General features: G+C 34.8%; 1 protein-coding gene across 1 annotated transcript; it reads left to right on the top strand.

Annotated features, from left to right (window-relative positions):
* The first annotated feature begins 1,965 nt into the window (after positions 1-1,965).
* Positions 1,966-17,574, top strand: LOC124355130 (titin-like). The gene is made up of 4 exons (XM_046806093.1): positions 1,966-2,228; positions 5,209-5,331; positions 13,463-13,564; positions 15,755-17,574. Exons 1-4 carry the CDS (start codon positions 1,990-1,992, stop codon positions 17,508-17,510), a joined length of 2,220 nt encoding a protein of 739 aa, XP_046662049.1. The 5' UTR covers positions 1,966-1,989; the 3' UTR covers positions 17,511-17,574.
* The last annotated feature ends 4,766 nt before the right edge of the window (positions 17,575-22,340 follow it).

Below are 22,340 nucleotides of genomic sequence, written 5' to 3'. Positions count from 1 at the left end.
TACAAAAAAGATGTGTTTTGGAATTTTTTAAAATAAGAAATTTCTTTTATAAAAATTATTCAAAAATTTTTCCCGTTAAAAAAGAGGAACAATTATAAAAACCCCCCAAAAAAGTTAAAATTTTTAAAAAAGGTAAATTGTGTTTCGAAAAATTTAATTTTTTAAAAAAAACCTTTTATCCTTTTATTATTAACAATTTAGAAAAAAAAAAAATTTTTTAAAAAATAAAAAAAGTTAATAATTTTTTTTCAAAACAAAAACTTTTTTTAAAAAGGGATAATAAATTTTAAATTTGATTTGACTTATTTAAAACAAATTTTTTTTTTGAAAAGTAAATTTTAAATTACACAAAATTTAAGTAAATTTTTTTTTTTAAACATATTTTTCACCCCTTACGTTGGGAAATTTGAAAAATTTAAAAAAATCAAAATTTTATTTTATTTGGGAAAAAATTTCTTTGGAATTTAAATCCAAACAAATGATTTAGGGCAAAGAATTTCAAAAATTTAAAAATGGCCATTTGAAAAAATGTCCTAACTTTTTACTTTTTAATCGGGTTTAAAAAAGCTTCAATTAAAATTTAGAGCCGTATAATAAAAAATCCCCTTCCTAAATCATGCCTTTTTTTAAAAAAACAAGTTTTTTTTGAAGTAAAAAAAAATTTCTAAAAAAAAATTTAAAAAAAAGTTACCCGGTATAAAAGGCAAATTTTACACTTTATTGCAAATAGCACAGTCCGGGTCCACAGGAAAAGATCCCAAACTTGATGTCTAAAAGTGTCCTATGACAAAACCAGCTGCAGCATTATTTTTTTTTTCTAATTGGTGTAGAGAAATTTGTTTTTTTTTTGTTCTAGAGCCTTTGTGCACAAAATCACAAAACCCCAAAAGTGGCCCGATCAAAGGCACAATAGTAGAAAACTCGGGCTGTTTTAAAAATCAAAAAACTTCTTTTGACTTTTTTACAATTTTTAAAAAGTAGTTACTCCCTAAGATAAGACTCAAATTTTTTTGTCGTTTTAAAAGGATTTAAAAAAAGTCACTAAAAAATTAAGAACGTCTTTTAAATGGCTGCAATTAGTTTACGGAACCTGCCAGTAAAAGGCTTTTATTTTTTAATTCCCAACTAAAAAACACAAATTTTGGGTTTTCCCTAACTTTCCCAAAGGTGACTAGTTTATATCGCCACAAAATTGTATTTACCTAATGTTGTTCTGCATTAAAAAAAAAAGTATGATAAATGGCCATAAAACTCTTAAAACACAAATTTAAAGTATACAAATATACTACATTATTCCCCTGGGTTTTTTTAAACGTTCCTGAGATAACTGATAGTCACTGGAAAACTATTTTCCCCTCTCCTGATCCAATTTTTAAATTTTAAATTTTTTTAAAAATGTTCTTGGACCCTGAAGTGGTAGAGGAAAAAAGTTTTTTTTTTTAATTTTCCTCCAACATTTCCATGATAAAATTTTTAAATTGCTCTGACGATTTGAGTAATAATTGAACTGTTTTAGGCCAGTTTTGGAGGGAAACCTTAAACGAAGAAAATAGCAATGGGTGGGGGGGGGGGGGGGTGGGGGGGGGGGGGGGTGGGGGGGGGGGGGGGTGGGGGGGGGGGGGGGTGGGGGGGGGGGGGGGTGGGGGGGGGGGGGGGCAAATTACTGTGTTACAAATGAGTAAAAAACGATTTGAAAGTATTCTTGCCCATTAACTCCAGAGCAAGCAAGCTTTCATACGGTTCATTGTGAAGGGTTTTAAAATGTTTTGAAGTACACACTTAAATTTCTTTGTTTATATACATGTACAAATATTTTTTCCAATTGATATGAGAGGGCAAATATTTGTAAAGTCTGATACCTATCACTTCTCATAGGCACACTCTCAATACATACAAAAGTTAACTATTTAATATGCATTAATTTCAGCACTAAATGGTATGTCTGTTTTTGGTTTTTAGGGAGTAACAACAAATGAAGGAATCGGAGAGATGTCCCTGGGATGCAAAGCTCCCAACTGTATGTGTACCAGGATTGAATTTCCTACCGCAAAGAAGAAAGTGAAGAGGAAAGACAAGAGGAAAAGGAGAAAGATTTATGAACCACCCTCTTTACCAGAGACATTTGTTACATACGAGCCTTGTGTACATCTGCATTTTAAAACTGACTTGATTGATCGGGATTGTCTGACCCATGAGCAGTATTTAGATTTGCTGGCAACCCCGAAAGGGTAAGTTCTGACATACTCGATACGGTGCACAAACACATCGAGGTATTTATTTATTTGCTTTTACTGGAGATCATCTCTAATTATTTGTTATTATTAAAATATCTGAAGATTGTATAGCATACCTTCTCATTTTCTTGTGTGTGTATATGGTTTAATTCAAACATATTCAAGTATCATATTGTCACATTTAGAATAAACATAAGTATTAAATGCAGGTTTTTATTAGTTTACGTATTTTTGACTGCCCTAAATATACTATTCTATGGTTGAAATAGCTGTTTATATCATATAAATATATTATTAAAATTACATCCTTAACCTGGGATTACTTGTGCCTCCCAAAATCACATCATCACCAAGCAGTTAAAGATGCAACTTGCGTATATTTTTTTTAACACTAGATATTCTGGGGTTTCCGATATTGAACATTACATTTTGTATAAATCTTGAATTTACTATTGGTACATTACAAATAAATACTTAAAAAAGCTATACTAAGATTTTTTGTATTTTTAAACATCTTTTAAAATTAAAAAACTTATTTTTTACTAATTTAAAAAAATTATATTACACAATGTCCTAAAATAAAATACAAGCCTAAGGAAGCCGAATAAAGTACAGATTTACTTTAAAATAAAAAAAATTAAAAAATAGCTTTACTTATTTTTCGTAGTCTTCATTCTATATTTTGCCTTTTTTCAAGCATTGCTGATAAGGTTTGTGAAGGAGAATCATATTTCCAGGTGTGGCCTACCTAGAGACTTGGTAAGCTGGGTCAGGTAGATTTGTCTTGTTATGTTTACGTTTGTGTTTGAATTGTATAAATTTAAAAATTTAATTCTTTAATATTCAGCAAAGGAAAGAATATTGGCCACCTGCTACTGATTCTAGAGACATGGTACTCACTTTTGAGTTAATCCACAATGTCACCGCCTTCTGTGGTAGTATTGTAAAATATTAATACTTCAGACTTGCCACCAGAAGCTTCATCAATTATATCATCTTTGTGCATGGTGGAATGCATTAGCACATTTGTTTCCTTTTTTGGCACATACGATGTCAAAAGACAATTGTAAGGTTGTTTCTCAAATGCAAACATTGAGCTATTTTCAAAATGCCCTTCAGTGGAAGTTGAGGCTTGGTTTTATGTGCAGTGCCGACTATGGTCAGTCTACAGTTGGTAAATAAATTGTTGGCTAGTGGTATACTGGTAAAAGAATTATCCATGGTGATACTACAACCTGTTTTATCAGTTGGTTCTATAAGGTGCATTACAACACTGACTGTCCTTTAGACTTTTTTTCTAAATAAATGACTTTGCTGTGTAAAATGATCTAAAATCATAAAGTACATATACTTTGATGCTGTATTAGGCACATTTATTTAGAATATCAATCCCAAACTCACAACCCCCTTGAAAAGTCCAACATTTCATCTATTATGAATGTTGAGTTTAGCTCCAGTTCACCTTCCTCTTTGTGCAGAATCTGGAATCTGATGCTGTTGCAGACTTGACTCCAGGAACCTGGAGCCACGTTCGTCTGAAGAGGTAAAAATAATCGACGACAAAAAATCTCAAAACAAACAATTTACATCGTTTCAACATCAAATTAGAGGCGCTACACTTAGAGGAAGGTGAACTGAAGCAAAACTCAACATTCAAATTCACTCAGCCCTTCCTGCTATAGCTACATTATGTGATTTCATCTATTGTTGCATATTCGCTAATAGTGCAAGCATCAGTACATTTTTTTTTAAATGTATCAAATATTTGTTTTATTGGAGCAGGATTATCTTCTGTTTTCTAAGCTGCTCTTGTGGTTTTGTCATCAAATCTTATAGCTTGAACCAACATCTGGAGAAATGCCTTATTGACATCAAAGCAGAAAAATATCTGATGCCATCATCTTCCCACAGCTTGTCTAAATCGATATGATGCCTTTTTTCACTTCAGCCATGTAGAGAACACAAACAATCACTTTCAATTCTACAATGTCTGTTGAGGTATGTCTCTTACACCGTGGTTATGCAACTGGTTTATAACCACAAGGTATTGGTTTCAGTACCAATGACATCATCTGGGTAATAAAAACCCCAGCAATCTATAACATTAGTCAAACCTTTGGCTGCATTTTTACTCTAGGCATACTTGTGACTATTTTTTCTCTTCCTGCGTCCTGATACTGGTTTGTGTACATACCACTTAATATAGCTACCTTTACTAGTGTAAACAATAGCATCTAAATCTGCATTTCTTTCAGGTGCATCTACTTGTAGAACAAGTCTTTGAGTTAGTCTGTAGGGTGAAATTCTTCATCTTATTCATCCATTGGTTGAAATTGTTGAAATTATTCTTGGACTAATTCTTCCCCTGACTGCTCGGCTTCAGTGTCCATGTGTTCGTATTCTGCTCAGAATCAGGGTTTGATACAAATTCTGCTGGCAGTTCAATGTCCACTTCATTTATGTAATTTCCTTCTTCCAGCCAAGCAAGAATACGGAAACCACTCTCACATACCACACGTTAAAAAAGAAACTAAAAATTCACACCGTTATTAAAAATCTAACACTGAGTCATGTGCCTATTCGCGCGTTACTTTCCAAATGACAGGTGTACATTTCTCACCTTGACATCATATCACCTAGAACCAAATTCCAACCAGAAATGTCCTACAAATGCAAAGAAAAAACTAATATGGTGTATATTGATTTTACAGTTCTTATTACAATTGTAAAAATGTTTAGTATTTTGTATTTTCTAACGTGTGAGTAAGTGATGCTACCATTTAACTTCCAGGGTATTACAAAATATTCCTGCATTTAATACATCTAATGATACTTCTGTTGTGACTAATAACTGAAAGTAAAGATTGAAATATGGTTAAAAAATAGTCCTTTATGGTTAAAAAAATAGAATCTATTCATTTGTTAAAAAAGCAAATTAAGGAACTCCAAATTTAACACTGTTGCACTCTTTAAGGTATCGCTGGATTGGAGAGATCGACTGTGACAACCCAGAACTGGATATTAATAAAGTAAAGCGAAAGAAGCCAAAGAAACCTAAAAAAATTGAGACAATAATAGTGAAGCCAGATGCTGGGGAGTAAGTATTATTTTACTAAATACAAAGAAAAGTTTTGTTTTTTAATGAAATTACTATGAATTATTTAACTTAAGTAAATATGTAACTTTTTTTATTAAGATATAAGTTGTCCTATGATATTACAGGAAAAGTATTAAGTTGAAAGAAAGGTAGATTTTATTTGTGGCTGCAATTTTGAGACATCAAATTGAATATACATCAATGGCTTTGAAGTGCACTTAGTAAAAGTTGTAGCTATGACGATTTTTCAATCAGTGGCATATGTTAATATGTAACTGTCAGAAAGTTTATTGGCCACCAACTGTTTTTTAAACCTTCAAGATATATAAATAGTAATAACCACTTAATTAGTTTCTAAAATCTTATAGTTATATATAAAGACTATTTCTTCCATATGAGGTCTTAAATAAATAAAATTATGTATGATTAAAGTGCCCAATTTTGAATACAGTGGAGTCCCGCTAATCCGAACACGTGTAATCCGAACGTCGGTTAATCCGAACAGGTCCAGGAGGAATTATTTATAACGATAATGAACAGTTATAGGAACTAATTACTTAAAAAATGAAAATGGGTGTATCATTTCGTACATAAACAAAGAAAACTTTAATTAAATAGACATGCAGTATTTTATTAAGACAAATTGTGTACGGTACAGTACATAAATAATGAAGTTAAATACAGAACCAAATTGAAACTTATAGGTTAAGTATGAGTTAAATTACTGTATTAAGAAGTGAAATCAAACAAAAATTGGACGTACAGCTTACTGATATTATTATTGAGTACAATATTAATTGTTAAAAGACATAAGTTCAGTTATTGTCTTCTGTCACATTGAAGAGAGTTTATTGGATGACTCACATTGCTTAACAATATAACTCTCACACTAAATACGGTAAATGTGCTTAGTATTCGCAAACACGTTTATTTGTCAAGAAATACAATGCAACAGTCAGAAAACATGTTTTAATAAACAATGTTGATAATTCTATAACAAAATAGACCCATTCTCAAGTTTAAAAAACCGTATTTTTCTGTAATTATGGCTAATCCGAACAATCACATAATCCGAATAGGGCTCGGTCCCAATTAGGTCGGATTAACGGGACTCTACTGTAATTTAATTTAATAATTGACATAGTGAAATAACCAGTGTTTTTTATCACAAATTAATGTAATTGGCTGCTATGTTGTACACTTCTGAAAACTTCATGCTGATGCTGTCTTAAAATCGTAGAAGTACAAGATATTAATAAAATTAGTACAACAATAATGTTGTTCTAAATTGAGAATTCAGACTATTGAATTTCATTTCAACAACATGAATGGTAACCATCTTGAAACCTTATGTGATATATTTTATATATTTATTTACTATAAGAAATGTGTAATGATTGTTTATATATACAAATATCTTAACTTTAGTATATATTGTACAACTGAGATAAAATCTTAATGAAATCATTGGCTCCTGTCACCTCTGAAAAAATCTGTTCCTCCACATTTAACCCGGGAGAACTCCCGTGGTGAGAAAAAACTTTACTCAAGTGCATTTTTAAAATTTATTTCTTTAAATAATTTTATTTTCCCCTGCTAATGGCTAATATCACCGCAGAAGCACCTAGACTGCTAGCCCCAGTGGTGTCTAAGCAATTGATGTTAGCAAGAGTTTCTCTGGTACTTCCCCGTAGTGCAGGGGGGGAAACGCCTTTTCGGTGGGCTTAGCACTGATGAGGTAGGCGAAAACCACGAAACTCGGACCCGGTCCTCCAAGGGTATGTGGGGGTTGAGCGTCGGGCCAACTACTCACATCGGAAAACCACTAAGTTCAGAAAAAACCAACACAATGCCTCGGATACAGGACGGACTACATGGATTAGACCAAGGCCACCCTTACGGACTTTGAGATTTGGAACGTGGAATGTTAGAACTCTAGCTATACCAGGGGCCATTGACATACTGTCGGAGGAGGCTTAGTAAATATGAGATGGATCTGGTAGCTCTACAAGAGACCAGATGGCCAATAGCAGGAAAGCTAAATACCAAAGATTATATAATATATTATAGTGGAAATGAGGAAGGAAGATACCAAAGAGGAGTAGGATTTGCTGTAAGCAGGAAGATTGAGAGTACTGTGATATGTTTCGAAGCCAAAGATGAAAGACTGTGTAATAATTAGGATTAAGGGTAGGTTTAAGAATATATCTGTTATGAGTGTGTATGCGCCCACAGAAGATGCGGAAGACGACATAAAGGATGCTTTTTATGAAAGGATCGAGGAGAGTATAGAAAACTTCCCAGCTATGACACAAAGATAATAATGGGGGACTTAAATGCAAAAATTGGCAAAGAACAAGTATGGAAAAAGTGTTGCAGGATCAAATAGCTTACATGCAAACAGCAGCAATGACAACGGTATGAGACTGTTGAGCCTGACATGGGCAGTAAACATGAAGATAATGAGCACATTTTTTCCAAGGAAAGACATACACAAAGCCACATGGACATCACCGAATGGCATCACAAAAAATCAAATAGACCACGTTCTGATAGATCTCAGGCATTCTAGTCATATCACCAATGTACGTAGCATAAGGAAAAGCGGAATGTGGATCAGACCACTATCTAGTTCTAGTCAATCTATTACAGAGAATTAAGATAGAGAAACAATCAAAACAGAGAACCTCAATAAATATTAATTTGGATCATCTAAGAAATGAAAAAATAAGGAAAGATTTCCAACTTAAAACTGTCAAACCGTTTCCAAGCCCTAAGTAACTTAGCTCAAGGAAACCCAGAGGAAGATAAAATTGAAAGGGGCTGGACAAACATAAAGGAAAACCCTACAAAACTGTGCAAAAGATGTGTGTGGAAAGAATGAAAGGAAGAACAAAAAAACCATGGTTTGACGAAGAATGCAGAGAAAAAGTGGTGCAAAGAAAGGAAGGGAAAGAGACTTGGCTCAACAGGAAACAGGCAAGAGATAGGGAAGAATATAAAAAACGCTCAAGAGAAACGGTAAAAACACTCAGGAGAAAAAAGAGGGAATGGGTGGAACAAAATCCTAGAGAAAGCGGAACAGGATAGGACGGCAAACAATAGCAGAGACTTTTATCGATCGGTGAGATTTTTCAGGAAGGGATACAGCCCAATGCCATATGGAATCAAAAAACAAATCTGGGGAACTAGTGATACAGAGCAAAAGAAGGGATACAATTATGGGGAAGAGTATTTTAAAGATCTCTTGAATGTAGAAGCATTGGAGGAAGAGGAAGAGGAAACCGAGGAAGTATATCAAAATGTGGAACCAATGGTCCCAGATCCAGCACTACAAGAAGTAGAAAATGCAATCAAGGAATTAAAAAACAATAAAGCTCCAGGAGAGGATTCAGTATCATCAGAATTAATTAAAGCAGGAGGGGCAAGACTAGCGAAGGAGATTCACAAATTGATTCTGAATATTTGGGAAAAAGAAGTGATTCCAAATGAATGGAAGGAAGCGATAGTCATCCCTGTCCATAAGAAAGGTGACAAAAAAAGAGTGCACCAACTACAGAGGAATTTCTCTCCTAAACTGTACCTACCAAAGTGCTATCAAAGATTTTACAAAAAAGATTAGAGGAGTATACATCCAATATAATAGGTGACCACCAAGCAGGCTTTACTAGAGATAGATCAACTACCGATCAGATATTCATACTGAAAGGAGGCAATTGCCAAATACCATGAATTCAATAAATCCTTTCTATGCCTTTTTATTGATTTCTCCAAAGCATATGACTCGAGTAGTAGAAGAAGACTCTGGAAGATTATGGAAAAGTATGGAATACCCAACAAATTAATAAACTTGTCAAAATCATGCATATCAGGATCTAGATGCAAGGTTAAGATAAATAGGGAAATCTCGGAAAAGTTTGATGTAAGCACAGGCGTAAGACAGGGGGATGGATTGTCCCCATTGCTATTTAATTTAGCTTTAGAGGAAGCATTACAAGAAGTAAGACAAACAGAAGCTGGAATTACAATAGGGACCAAAATAAATGTTCTTGCATTTGCGGATGATGTTGCAATAATAGCGAAGAGTAAAGAAGAGCTGGAAGTGCTGGTTGCAAAACTCCTAAAACCATACACAAAAAGTTGGTTTAAAGCATAAATGAAGAGAAAACCAAAAATAATGGAGTGTGGGAGAACAACCCAAATAAACAATGAGAATATATAGAAATAGAAGGGCACAAATTTGAAAAAGTAAACAACTTCACTTATTTGGGAGTAATGCTGACGAATAATAATGAAGAAGACATGGAAATACAACAAAGGATAAATGCAGCACACAGAAGTTTATCAGCATGCCACAAGCTATTAAGCTCTCGACTACTATCACACAAGACCAAACTCCGTATAAATAAAACCATTATAAGACCAGTTTTGTTATATGGCTCAGAAAACTGGGTGTTAAGTAAAAAAACAGAAAAACGTTTGATAGTATTTGAGAACAAATTATTGAGAAAAATCTATGGGCCAACCCTTGAAGATGGAGAGTGGAGGATAAAGCATAATGTGGAGTTGAGGCTACTATATATGGACCCAGACATAGTGGCCGAGGTGAGAAGTAGGAGAATGAGATGGGCTGGCCATTTACTAAGGAAGGAGGACAACTCCTTAGTCAAGAACGTCCTTGTAAACAATCCGGAGGGCAGAAGACCACCAGGAAGGCCCAAGTTGAGATGGCGAGACCAGATCAGAAGAGACGTAAGAAAACTGGGAAGAAGGGAAGAAGAGGCAATGGATAGAGAGATCTGGAGGCAGTGTGTTGGCGAGGCAAAGTACCACCTTGGGTACCAGGAGCCACGGCAGTAAGTAAGTAAGTAAATAATTTTATTTTAATTGAACTGCTCCATGTAATCCTCAACAGACATCTATGGAAGGATATACACGCATCGAGGCACTGCTTTGAGTGGTGGGAGTAGCGTGGTCGGGAGGGGAAAGCACTCCTCTCACCCCGCCAGTCGTATTCTCACCACGCGAGCGACCGCGTGACTGCTCTCGATAAGTTTTTTCTCACCACGCGAGTGACCCCGTCAGTGATTTTCTTGTAAAAGTTTTTCGGTAGTTCTTAATTTTTTGTTGTTGTTTACTCGTTTTCCATAGTTTGATCGCACTTTTAGTATTTTTTTCTATTAGTTTAGGTTTTATATAGTGTGCAGACCTCAGTATGTTTTAATTAGTTTTTGCAGACCATGTTTCATAATGAATGTCAACGATGAGAATATTGCTAACTGGCTGCTTCAAGAAGAGGAAATAGAGAGCTTTGTTAGTACTGAAAATCATTCTGATACTGATGCCGAAAGTGAACATAGTGAGTGAGCACAACACTAACTCCGAACAATCTGATACGCATCCTGATGAACATATTTCTACTGCTCCAAACCCACCACTCATTCAAGGACTTCCAAGCTCGTCACAGAACAATACGAGACTTCCAAGCACTTCACGGAATACGGCAAGTAATAATGCAGCTATGTTATCCTATGTTGGCAATGACGGCACAGCTTGGCATGTTCATAAACCAATAGTTACAAGAACTGCTCCTCAAAATATTGTTCAAAAGTTCCCTTCTATACAAAGAGCTTATAGGGACAAAACTGAAGTAACTGACTGTTGGAAAGCTTTCATACCAGATGATATTATAGAGAAAATAGTACAGTTTACAAACCAGCAGTTACAACGAATGCAGCAAAACTATTCTCGAGGTGAACGAGATTGCCCACTTACTAACAAAGAAGAAATCATGGCATTCTTTGGCTTGTTGTATTTGATTTGTATAAAGAAAGGAAACCATTTAAATACTGACGAACTTTGGTCAACAGATGGAACTGCCCCAGATATCTTCCGCACTATAATGTCCAAGAGAAGATTTCATTCTCTTGTACAAGGAATTCGTTTCGATGACAGGCAAACACGAAATGCGAGGAAAAAAATAGACAACATAGCCCCAATAAGAGACATTTTTTAACAGTTTGTAAGCCACTGCCGCGCCACATACAATGTAGGTGCATTTGCCACCATTGACGAAATGCTTGAGCCCTTCAGAGGGTGATCTACATTTAGCCAATATATTGCCAATAAACCCGCCAAGTATGGCATCTATGCCATAATGCTATGTAATAAATCTATGCTGTAGCAGATGCCAAAACATTTTTCACCGTCAGCATGGAGATTTACCCTGCAAAACAGCCCAACGGTCCTTACAAGATTCCCAATGACGTTGCCAGTGTTGTCAAATGAGTTGCAGAACCGATATTGAATGGAGGTAGGAATCTGACCATGGATAACTATTACACATCCGTACCATTGGCAAATGACCTATTTACTAATCATAGAACAACAGTTGTTGGGACCCTGAGCAAAAACAAGCCTCAGTTACCACCAGAAATCACAAACATCAAAGGTCGTCCTAGATGCAGCAGTACCTTTGCTTATGGTAAAGATCCAAACAAATGTACTCTTGTGTCATATGTTCCGAACAAAAAAAGTAAGAAAAATGTTATTATGCTATCGACTATGCACAGGGATGATGCAATAGACGAATCAACTGGAGATTCTTACAAGCCTGATATTATAACTTTTTATAATCAAACAAAAAGTGGAGTCGACATAGTTGATAGGCTGAAGGGCGAATATTCAGTTTCAAGAGTGAGCAACAGATGGCCACTTACAGTTTTTTGTGGACTTCTAAACTTAGCTACAGTAAATGGACAGATAATGTTTCACTTCAACACTTCGAATAAACTACCCAGAAGAGTGTTTATCAAAAATCTTACCCTCTCTCTCTCATCAAGCCATTTCAAGTGATGAGAGCTTCCATTCCAACTCTACCTGTTGCATTGCGTGAAAAAATTCAGAAAACCACAGGAGTAGCAACTACAAACAACCGTCGAAGAGAAGGAGAGAAGGCAAAGTGTGACTTTTGACCTGCAAAAAAGAATCAATACACCCAGAATCGATGCTGTTCCTGCAAAAAACTGCTATGTAAGGAGCACACCAAAAAGCAGACATTCACGTGCAACGACTGCTACATAAGTGAAGAAGAAGACAGCCAATAATTCACCACATCAGTACAACATTTCAGTGCTTATAGAAAATTCTTAACTTGTTCTCGTTTCTGTTTTCCTTCTAGCCTCAAAAATGTTATTATTTTTGTAACACAAACATGTGTATACATTATTACTTATTTACATTCAGTTTGAGCTAATAAATAGGTATTTGTAACTGTCTTAAGGCTTTCATTTAACCTGATTCTAAAGGTGGGAAAAAAATCTCACCACGCGAGCTGTTACGTAACTTATCACAATGCGAGTCCTCGCGGGTTAAGGAAAAAAATAAACTATTTTAGAATAATAGTAAAAGGTGTAATTAGAACAAAAATCTTATATTTTCGGAAGCAAATAATTTCAATAACTAAAACAATAATTACTCTAAATTTATTATTTAAGTACTACTGTAATTATTTACAACCTACTTAAAATGTTGGTTTCATTCACATTTATCTTTCTGAACGACTAGGGCTTGCTAGTTTCTGGGTACATTTTATGACATCACTGTTTCAAATTTTTAGGTTTAACAAATCTCAAGAGAATCATCATTACAAAGAATATGTAGAGTTAACTAACGTGTTATTATTAATAGTAGAATTGTAACTTCTAGTTACCTAGTTAAAATTTATTTATTACATTTGTCAGAAACAAAGTGTTTTTATAGCATTATTAATTTTATGTGTATAGAATATTAATTGCCATTTAAATCTAGAAATTATTATTGTTGTGTTTAAACATTCATTTTAACATACTGGACACTAGATATTTATTACAACTTTGTATTTATTGAAGGATAAGCTCTCCTTCTTTGGAATTTACTACTGCAATAGAAAAATTACTCAATATTCATATAATTATAAGTTTATTTTAACATCACAGATGTTATCTATCTTCAGGTGTTGAAAAAGTAAAATTTAAAATTATTGAACAGTTCAAGTACAGTAATTTTTTTTATATTTGTGATTGAAAATCATTGGTTAACTGCAAATCAATCATAGAAACAAATACTAATCTTAATTTTAATTTATTTTCAGTTTTGCGGACGAGTTTGTAGAAGACATGTGGGACGTGATGTCACCAGATATCACCAATCGTTTGATAGATTTCCTGGTAAATGAGTTTGGAATGTCGGTTGAGTAAGTTCATCAAACAATTAGTTTTAGCAATATTTCTTTGTAACTATAGATGAGTTATGTGTTTATGGTGTGAAAATACTTCTAACGTGGGGAAAAGTAGAACAGAATTTTTGAAATTTGGTTGATTATACAGTAGTAAAATGTTTCTTGTTATTTGGATAAACACTTTAAATTCTAAATTAACGACCACAATATGAAACAGTAAAATTATAATATTCTTCAAGATCAATACTGTGCTCTGAAAAAGGGACTGTTAGTTCTATTTCAAAGTTACTTACATTCCTAACACAATAAAAAAATAGAGTTAATATAATTTAAAAATTCACTGAGAGGATATAATACAGCTCACATTACAAATTTGTGCATAATTTAACTAATGACATCACTTAGAAAATAAATTCAATATAATAGCGGATGCACTGTGTAACAAGTAGAATTTCTACCACAGATGTTATGTTGTGCTAAAAGAACTATTCTTTCTTTTTTATTCTCCCTTGAAAAGAAGCTTATAAATTGCATTTAATCCTAAAAGGACCTTTGTGTTGCTTCCGGAGTGACAGGATATTCTGGATAGGTAAGGTTAGGGTTAGAGGGCCCCTTTCTGCCAAAAAAAAGGAATGAGGAAGAATTTTGGGCATTAATCTAAGTCACGTATCCGTGGAACAGGGGAAGCCAGATCTCTACCAGCCTCTCCAGAGTTGATACCGTAATTACTGGACACCATGTATAGTAACGTTTAATACATTTCAATGTAGACCAAGTTGACAAAATTGTGTCAGGCCTTTGGTCCGAAAATATCTGCTTCCTTCAGTCTTTCAGATCAGAAAAATAAATAAATAAAACCAAGTTCTATATTAATTTATTATTTAGGACTCTTATTTTAAATATCACCAAGGTACAAAATTTATTTCTCCTTTAAATCTTATTATAAAATAATTATTACTACATATTTAGAATCTTTTGTTCTTAACTATGCAGTCATATCGTTTTTATATAGTGAATGGTATTCAGATTTAGTTTTAAAATAAGTACATTTCTGTTTTGTAATGATGTTCAGATTTTCAAATTATAACCATTCCTTTTAGTGGATGTTCAGTTTTATGTAACAAATTTGTTAGATTCTAATATATTATATATATTTTTCTTCTATGTTGTTTTTACATCAATTTTCAAAAATTTGTGTCAAATATGTAATGTATCAGGCTATTCACATTAATTTATCCAATTGTAACTACTGCTTTATTATCTCATTATAACTTTGCATGCCACCAACATGTTCTGATTTCCAAAATTATCAAGTCAATGGATAAGTTTCATCTACGTTTATCTGCACAGTATCTTGAGAACAAATTTACTCTAAACTAAAAATTTTGCATGAAGATTCATTTCTATTTATACCACATTGAGTATTTTGCATGTCACATCAGGTATTTTGGTACACTTTAGTCAACAATTTACATTGGTCTTATGGGCTATCATGATGACAATGAAGGAAATTGTAGAATAAACCAATTTTAAACAAAATTGAGTACAGTCATTTGACAATAATAACAATAATAATTTGTTTATTTATTTATTTTCTTATAATTTTGACAATATAATATGTGACATAAAACATGTAATAAGGTTACTTTTTGAATTGGTCAATAAGACTTTCATTACATTCTTCCAGGTCTTGATACTATGTTGTATCGGTTTATTGCATACAGACAAGCTAATGTAGAGTTTGATAATAATGCAAGCCCCTCCATGAGAGTTGGCTGAGCATTAGGAAGGCCTATAATTGGAATATGTACCAACTGTATCAATATTTATAACTACTATAGGAAAAATTAGATACAGAACCAATTATGGCTTGACTACCTGTTTCTGCTCTACTCTTCTCCAATATGTCCTAACACGAATAGGAATTATATTTTGTTTTCATAGAGTACACACAGTAGAAATCTCTTAACTTATTTTCACTTAATTAGATTGCTTTGTTAATCATTTAAATAATAAATTCACTCCTAGACAGGCATGCACTCACTCATTCACTAAACTTACTTTACTTGAGATGTGCAATATTAAAAAGTATTTGGCACATAGTGCTTAAAGAAACTGTACACAAAAGTATACTAATTATTATTAATAAAGTTTGTTTGGATTATCTTATTCCATTTTTATCGAAGTCATTCATTCTGTTAACAGAGAAGCTGAAGACTTCATTGACTGCAAAAGTGCTGCTGGAAAACAAACTGTTTGTAAAAAGAAGAAATCAAAAACCTTAATTGGCCTTGGAACAAAACACAAGTGGGTGAAAGAGTTTTCTGATGTGTTTGCCAAAAGAATAGAACAATATATTGCCAGCATGTTATTAACAAAGAGAACACCAAGAGTGAAGAGAATAGCTGAAAGAATTCTGGATTATTTATGTGACTTGACTGGAGTAAAGACTACTTTACAAAATCCCAGAACTAAAATACAAAGAACAATGGTACTCATTTCAGATCGTTTGGCATTGTGGATTGAAGATCTGATGAAAGACATAGACAAACCATCAAAGCGACTTGAGATAACAGAAGAGGAGGAGGAAGAAGAGGAGGAGGAGGAAGAAGAGGAGGGACCTGAAGAAAAGGAACCGGAAAAGGAAGAACCTACAGCAGAAGAGAAAGAAGCTCCTAAAGAAGAAGAAGAAGAACCAGCAAAGGAAGGGGAAGCCCCAGAAGAGGAGGCACCACAAGAAGCTCCAGAAACTGAGGTAGAGGAAAAGCCTCAAGAACCTGAGCCAGAACAAGAAGCTCCACCAGCTGAAGAGCCCCAACCTGAACCAGAACCAGCACAAGAAGAAAGCCAACCAGCAGAAGAGCCTCCTCCACCACCCCCACCTCCTCCACCAGAAGAGGAGTCTGGAGAACAAGCAGCTCCAGTAGAAGAACCACCAGCAGAAGAACCACCAGTAGAGGAAGAACAACCAGCACCACCTGAACCTGAAGAAACAGAGAAGCCAGAAGAAGCAGCAGAACCAACTCCAGAGGTTGAAGAAGAACAACCTGCTGAAGAAGAAGCTGAGGCTGAAATAGAAGGAGAAGAAATGGCTGAAGAAGAAGCAGGTGAAGGCGAAGAAGAAGCTGGTGAAGGTGAAGAAGAAGAAGGTGAAGGTGAAGAAGAGGAAGCAGAAGAAGAACCAACAGAAGTTACACCAGAGGAAGAAGCTCCTGAAGAACTAGAAAAGGAAGAAGAAAAAGTACCAGAGAAAAGGCCTATCGGTGATATTTATGATTTTGTCAAAGAAGATATTGAGGGCACTAGAAAAGATAGGAAAACAGACAGGCAGATGGCTGTTAAAGGTGTAGTTGACAGGCGGTTAGAAAAGATTATGGCAGGAAGAGACTACACTGATGGGCTTCAAAAGGAAGATATTGATGATGCTGCTTCCAGAGTTGCTCATTGGATTGAGCATGTTGTAGGAGCAACAGAACCCGCCAAAGGAGCAATTCCTCGTAAGAGTCCTGGCCCTGCATTCCAAGTCAAAGCAAAAACAGGAAGTACATTGGAAGTTCACAAACTTAGTTCCAGCACGGTTGCAAGAGAAGCTGCTCGTGCCAAAGGTGTCCAAGTACCTCCTCGGGAAAGAAAAATTCCAGCTTCAGAAAGTCCAATGAATCTCAAATCTGCCCATGAATGGGTAGATTGGGCAACAAATATTGCAAATGTTGCTGATGAATGGGGCAAATGGTTAGATAGTACACTGAGTGATGCTGAGAAGCAAATAGCAGAAAAGAAAAAAGAGACTCCAGGAACAGATTGGAAGCAGTGGCGAGATCAGGCACAAATAGAAGCCAGAAAGTGGAGGGTTGAAAAAGAAAGAATAAAAGATGAAGGTACAGTTTGGGGCAAGAAAATTGAAGAAAAATTGAGACACCAGTCAGAGACTGAAGTGAGGTCAACAGATTTAAATGAATAAATGTTATCATTTATGTAAAATTGATTAATGAAAAAAGTATTAAATGTATTTATTATTTCAAATATCACGTATTTTCTTCCTATATTAATTTGATACGGTAGTGTAATCATGAGTAGGAAAAAATATTGGATTGTACCATCTACAATATTAAATTAGTATTGTTCTCACAAGTAAATAAGCCAAAACTGGATGTTTTATTCTTTATAAACTCTTAGAACCTCTCTGTACACTAATGTTATTTTACTTATGGTACTGTACTAATGTTATTTAACAACTAAAATTGAAACAAAGAAAGGATTGAAGTAGTAAATAAATAAGGTCTTTTTCATGGGCGGATTTCAGACATAGAATACTGTTTTACAAACCAACTTGTGCCAAAATAATGAATAAATACAATATTTATAAATTTAAACAATTTCATATCCTACAATAACAAATAATTCTTTTTATATCACTTACCTTAAACTTTTAAAGGATTTTGACTCAATATGTATATCAATGTAGAGTTTAAACTTTCTTTGTAAAGTTCTTGTAGTAATACATCTTGTTAATAACACACTTAATGAGGGGCAGTAAGACAGTGAACTCCTGGGGTCCAAAGTAGGAAAAGGCCCTCTATGATCAGTTTATCTTCACTAGCTGTAAACTAACCTTCAACTTTGACAACAGCCCTAGAGAACAAGATCCCTTTGTTCTTTCTTGATAAAACCATATGTATAATGTCTTGACTATAAATTCTAGTTTTGACTGTGTCACTTACGATTTGCGTTCATGACTCTTTGGTGCCTTTTCAGCATATTTATTTATTTACATTCTGTTGTACATTTTCATAGAGATAAGAACAAGGGTCATGGAAGTCTAGTATGGAATATTTTGTCAAGTTAATATAAAACAGACTTTCATTGTTATTAGTCCACTCATAAAATTCTTTCAGTTGGTAAAATGGATGCTCCAGTAACCAATTCTTCAGTCTTCGTACAAACTGCTGTTTTTCAATCTTTGTAAGGTGTTCTGGGAGGACGTTTCATAACTTTGCTCCTGCATAGGTAGGTTTCTTCTCTTCATAGTGAGTCGGTGTACTGGGAGTTGGTAGTTGGTGGCATGTCTAGTATTGTAATTGTGATATTGTGCACCGGTTCTTGCTGCTTCAGGTGACTTAATATGGAGAAAGGTGATAGTTTCCAAGATGTAGAGATTGACAACAGTGAGAATTCTTAGATCTGTAAATGGATGCCTGCAGGATTCCCTTTGCTGGAGGTTGCTAAAAATTCTGATTGCTCTCTTCTGATGGACTAGGAGACATTGCATGTTATTCGCTGAGGTGCCTCCCCAGGCAGCAATCCCATATCGAAGGTGACTTTCGTATAGGGCGTGGTAAGCAGTCTTGGCTGTTGCTGTGTCACATGTACTTTTTATGCTGCGAATTACATATAATGCTATGCTCAACATTTTGCACAGAGAGTCTATGTGGTCTGTCCATGTAAGGCGGTCATCAATTATTATGCCAAGGTACTTTGAAGTGTCTGTTAACTCCAGCTCTGGTAGTCTCCCTGCAATTTCTTTGTGTCTTCCTAGGACCAGCTGTTTAGTTTTATTTTCATTTACCACAAGGTCATTTCCATGCTATATTGAAAAGCCATATTCAGAGCAGTGTAAGCAGCTATTTCAAGTTGATCTGGTTCTTTTTTACTTAGTAGGAGCACTGTATCGTCTACATACATCAGTGTTTGTCCGAGATTTTGCATGAAGCTAGGTAGGTCATTTATGTATAAAATGTATAAGACCGATCCTAATACAGAGCCTTGAGGTACACCACGCGTGGGCTGTGGTACTGACTTTATTTGACGTGTTAAATTGTTTGAGGTGTATTTCTACCATTTGGTTTCATCCTGTCAGGTAACTTTTTATCCAGTCATGTGATTTTCCACCTATTCCAAAAGTCGTCAATTTTTCTAAGAGATGTCCATGACTAAGGCAGTCAAATGCCTTACTGTAGTCGATTATAATGGCAGTGGCTGTGTTACCTTCTTCCAATTGGTCTGTTAAAAATTCCACCAGGCTAATAAGAGCTGTTGTTGTTGATCTTCCAGTCAAAAATCCATGTTGGTGGGGTGTCAGAAGTTGATTAGTTATTATGTGATAGAGCAATGATTAGTTATTATGTGATAGAGCAATCTGTTTAGTACCAATTTTTCAATAACTTTGGAGAAGATGGATATTAATGAAATTGGGCGGTAGTTAGCTGCTTGTGTAGTGCATCCTTGCTTAAATTTAGGGTACACTTTGGCTAGTTTAAGTGCTGTCGGGAATATTCCAGAATTAAAAGATTTATTTATTATGTTAATTAAAGGCCCAATTAGTTCTTCTTTACAACTTTCAAAAGTATTGTTGAGACATTATCATATCCAGCTGAGGTTTTTGTTTTTAATGATTGCATAATTTGATCTATTTCTTTTCAGGTTGTGTGGTGCAGTATGAAATTTGGTATGTCTGGGTTTGGGGCTGGTAGGATTTTGTGGTTTATTGCCTGTTTACTATTTAGTATAGTATCTTCAGCTATGTTTATGAAAAATTTATTGAGATAATCTGCAATTTTTGTGGGATCTCTTATGAGTTTTCCCTGTATATCTAGTGCTGTGGGAAGGTGCTTTTCCTCTTTTGGCTTTCTCTCTGAGTTTATAACCTGCCAGACTGCACTGGATTTATTATCTGCTGATGAAATTGTTTTTATGTTATCTTGGCGAGTAAGATGTTTTAGTCGTAGGTTGTACTCTTTTTTTAGAAAGGCTACATTTCTTTTGTCAGTTTCATCTCCTGTAGTGTTGTACACATCTTGGGCTTCAGTGAATTGCCTCCTCAGATGAACTGCTATGGGGTCAGTTGAAGTTTGTATGGCCCGCTTGGTCCTCTTTTTCAATTTTATTACAGGACAGGTTGAATTGATGGTAAAAGAAATTGCACTGTTAAAGTTATTGTAGGATTCTTCTACATCATTCGTATGGAAGACTAATGTCCAGTCTTGCTGACGGAGCAAAGTTTTTAAGTTAAGCAGATTTCTGTTGCTCACGTTTCTGCGCTCAGTAGCAGGTGGGGGTGGTATGTGTTTGTTCCATTGAATGGTGCAGAGCTGACCAGTGTGATCCGAGATGGCCGTATTTATGACCTCAACGTGAATCTTTCTGGTTCAAGGTTAGTACAAACATAGTCAATGGATGTCCTTGAAGTCGGCGTTATCCTTGTAGGTGGTAAGTCAAGACGATGGATGTTGTGACTAGTTAGGATTTCATTCATTAAAGTGTAGTCATTCTTTTTGGTCAGGCTGTCAATGTTAATATCACCCATTATTAATACTGGTTGGTTCGTTGGTATGCTTTCCAGTGCTTCAGCTAGAATTTCCAGGCTGGCTTCCAGGTTTCCATTTGTTCTGTAAACTCCAACAAGAAAGAGATGGGACCTACCAAGGGTAATCTTAGCAATAGCTATTTCGCATACCAATTCTGTACTGCAATTGTATATGTCAATTATGTCAACATGATGGTTTAGATTCTTTTGCAAATATAGCAACTCCTCCCTTTTGGTGGTGTTTCCTACAGTATTCGGCAGTGAGTATATACCCAATAAGTCTTGTATTTTGCAGTGATTCAATTTTTTGTCCATGTTCTATTAGGATCACAAAGTCTGGTTTTAATTAAAAGAGAAGGGTGTTTAGGCGCTCTATTTTGTTGGATATCCTGTCGGTGTTTTGGTGTAGGAAAGTGAGGATTCTTTCTTTTGTCTGTTCTTGTGCAGGTTGTACATTCTGCTGTAATGTGCAAACATGTTTGTGATTAATGGTTTGTTTAAGGAGATAATTTGGATTGTTTATTGGTTCTTTGATGTAATGAGGCATTTTCTGAAAACTCTTGATTTGTATTTGAGATTTCCCATTTTCTGGTGAGCAGGGGCTAAAAAAGAATTGTTTACTTGATGTTCGTTGTTTGAATTGGATTCTTCCATTCTAGTTTCAGGAATAGATCTTTTGGTTGTAAATAAAGAGTATGATGGTGAAAAGTGTACTTGGTCTTTGTAGATTTTGTCTATTATCTTGTAATATTCAATATTCTCGGCAAAAAATCCCTCAAATGTTTCATTAGGTGCTTTAACTCTAGCTGTGCAGGGTGGTGTGTATTTATAGGTTGCTGAGGGGGTTTGTTCAGATTTTCAGCTTCATTTATTGAAGAGTTTTGTTCTCTATTTACCATCACTTTCACTTGGATCATTTGAGAGTCTTCGTTATCACTTGCTGGAAGTGAAGAGTGTGTATTTAGTTTAGTCAGGTTCTGGTCATAATTTTTATTGTGAAACTTTAAATATGTTTTCTAATTTTCCTCTAACGCCATCTCACAACCTGTACACCTACCCTTGTCTTGTTATAGATACTTAAGCGTATACCATTGAAATATACAATCTATTAGAATTAAGTTAGAAGCTTTAGAATTATGGCTAGACAAATACCCCTTTTATATTTTAATAATAAATGAACACAGGCTAGATAAAGATGAATCAACACTGTAAATACCAAATGGTTATATCTTAGCCAACACTTTTTTTGTAAGAATTCACTGTTAAAAAGAGGTGGAACCTCTATTTTTATTAAGAACTAGCTGTTTCCCGCAGCTTCGCACGCTTTTCGTAAGCTTTGCCCATTAATGAGCACTCAAGTGAATTATGTTTCCAACCCCGATGTATAGTTTACCTTGTTGCCACGATCAAGAAAATCTGTCAAAAGTGTATGTTTATAGCCATTGTATATGTACATGTACTTTATTATAAAGTGATCTAACACTCAAG

The sequence above is a fragment of the Homalodisca vitripennis genome, chromosome 2 (assembly GCF_021130785.1).
Source record: "Homalodisca vitripennis isolate AUS2020 chromosome 2, UT_GWSS_2.1, whole genome shotgun sequence".
NCBI lineage: Eukaryota > Metazoa > Arthropoda > Insecta > Hemiptera > Cicadellidae > Homalodisca > Homalodisca vitripennis.
The sequence above is the reverse complement of the archived record's forward strand: the minus strand, read 5'-3'. Positions and strand labels throughout refer to the sequence as shown.

What these genes read in the sequence shown, in the direction of transcription:
- LOC124355130 (XM_046806093.1), top strand. Translation starts at nt 1,990, where the DNA reads ATGTCCCTGGGATGCAAAGCTCCCAACTGTATGTGTACCAGGATTGAA. An exon ending in TTGCTGGCAACCCCGAAAGG is followed by an intron (nt 2,229 to 5,208) that starts GTAAGTTCTGAC and finishes GCACTCTTTAAG; the next exon opens with GTATCGCTGGATTGGAGAGA. An exon ending in GTGAAGCCAGATGCTGGGGA is followed by an intron (nt 5,332 to 13,462) that starts GTAAGTATTATT and finishes ATTTATTTTCAG; the next exon opens with TTTTGCGGACGAGTTTGTAG.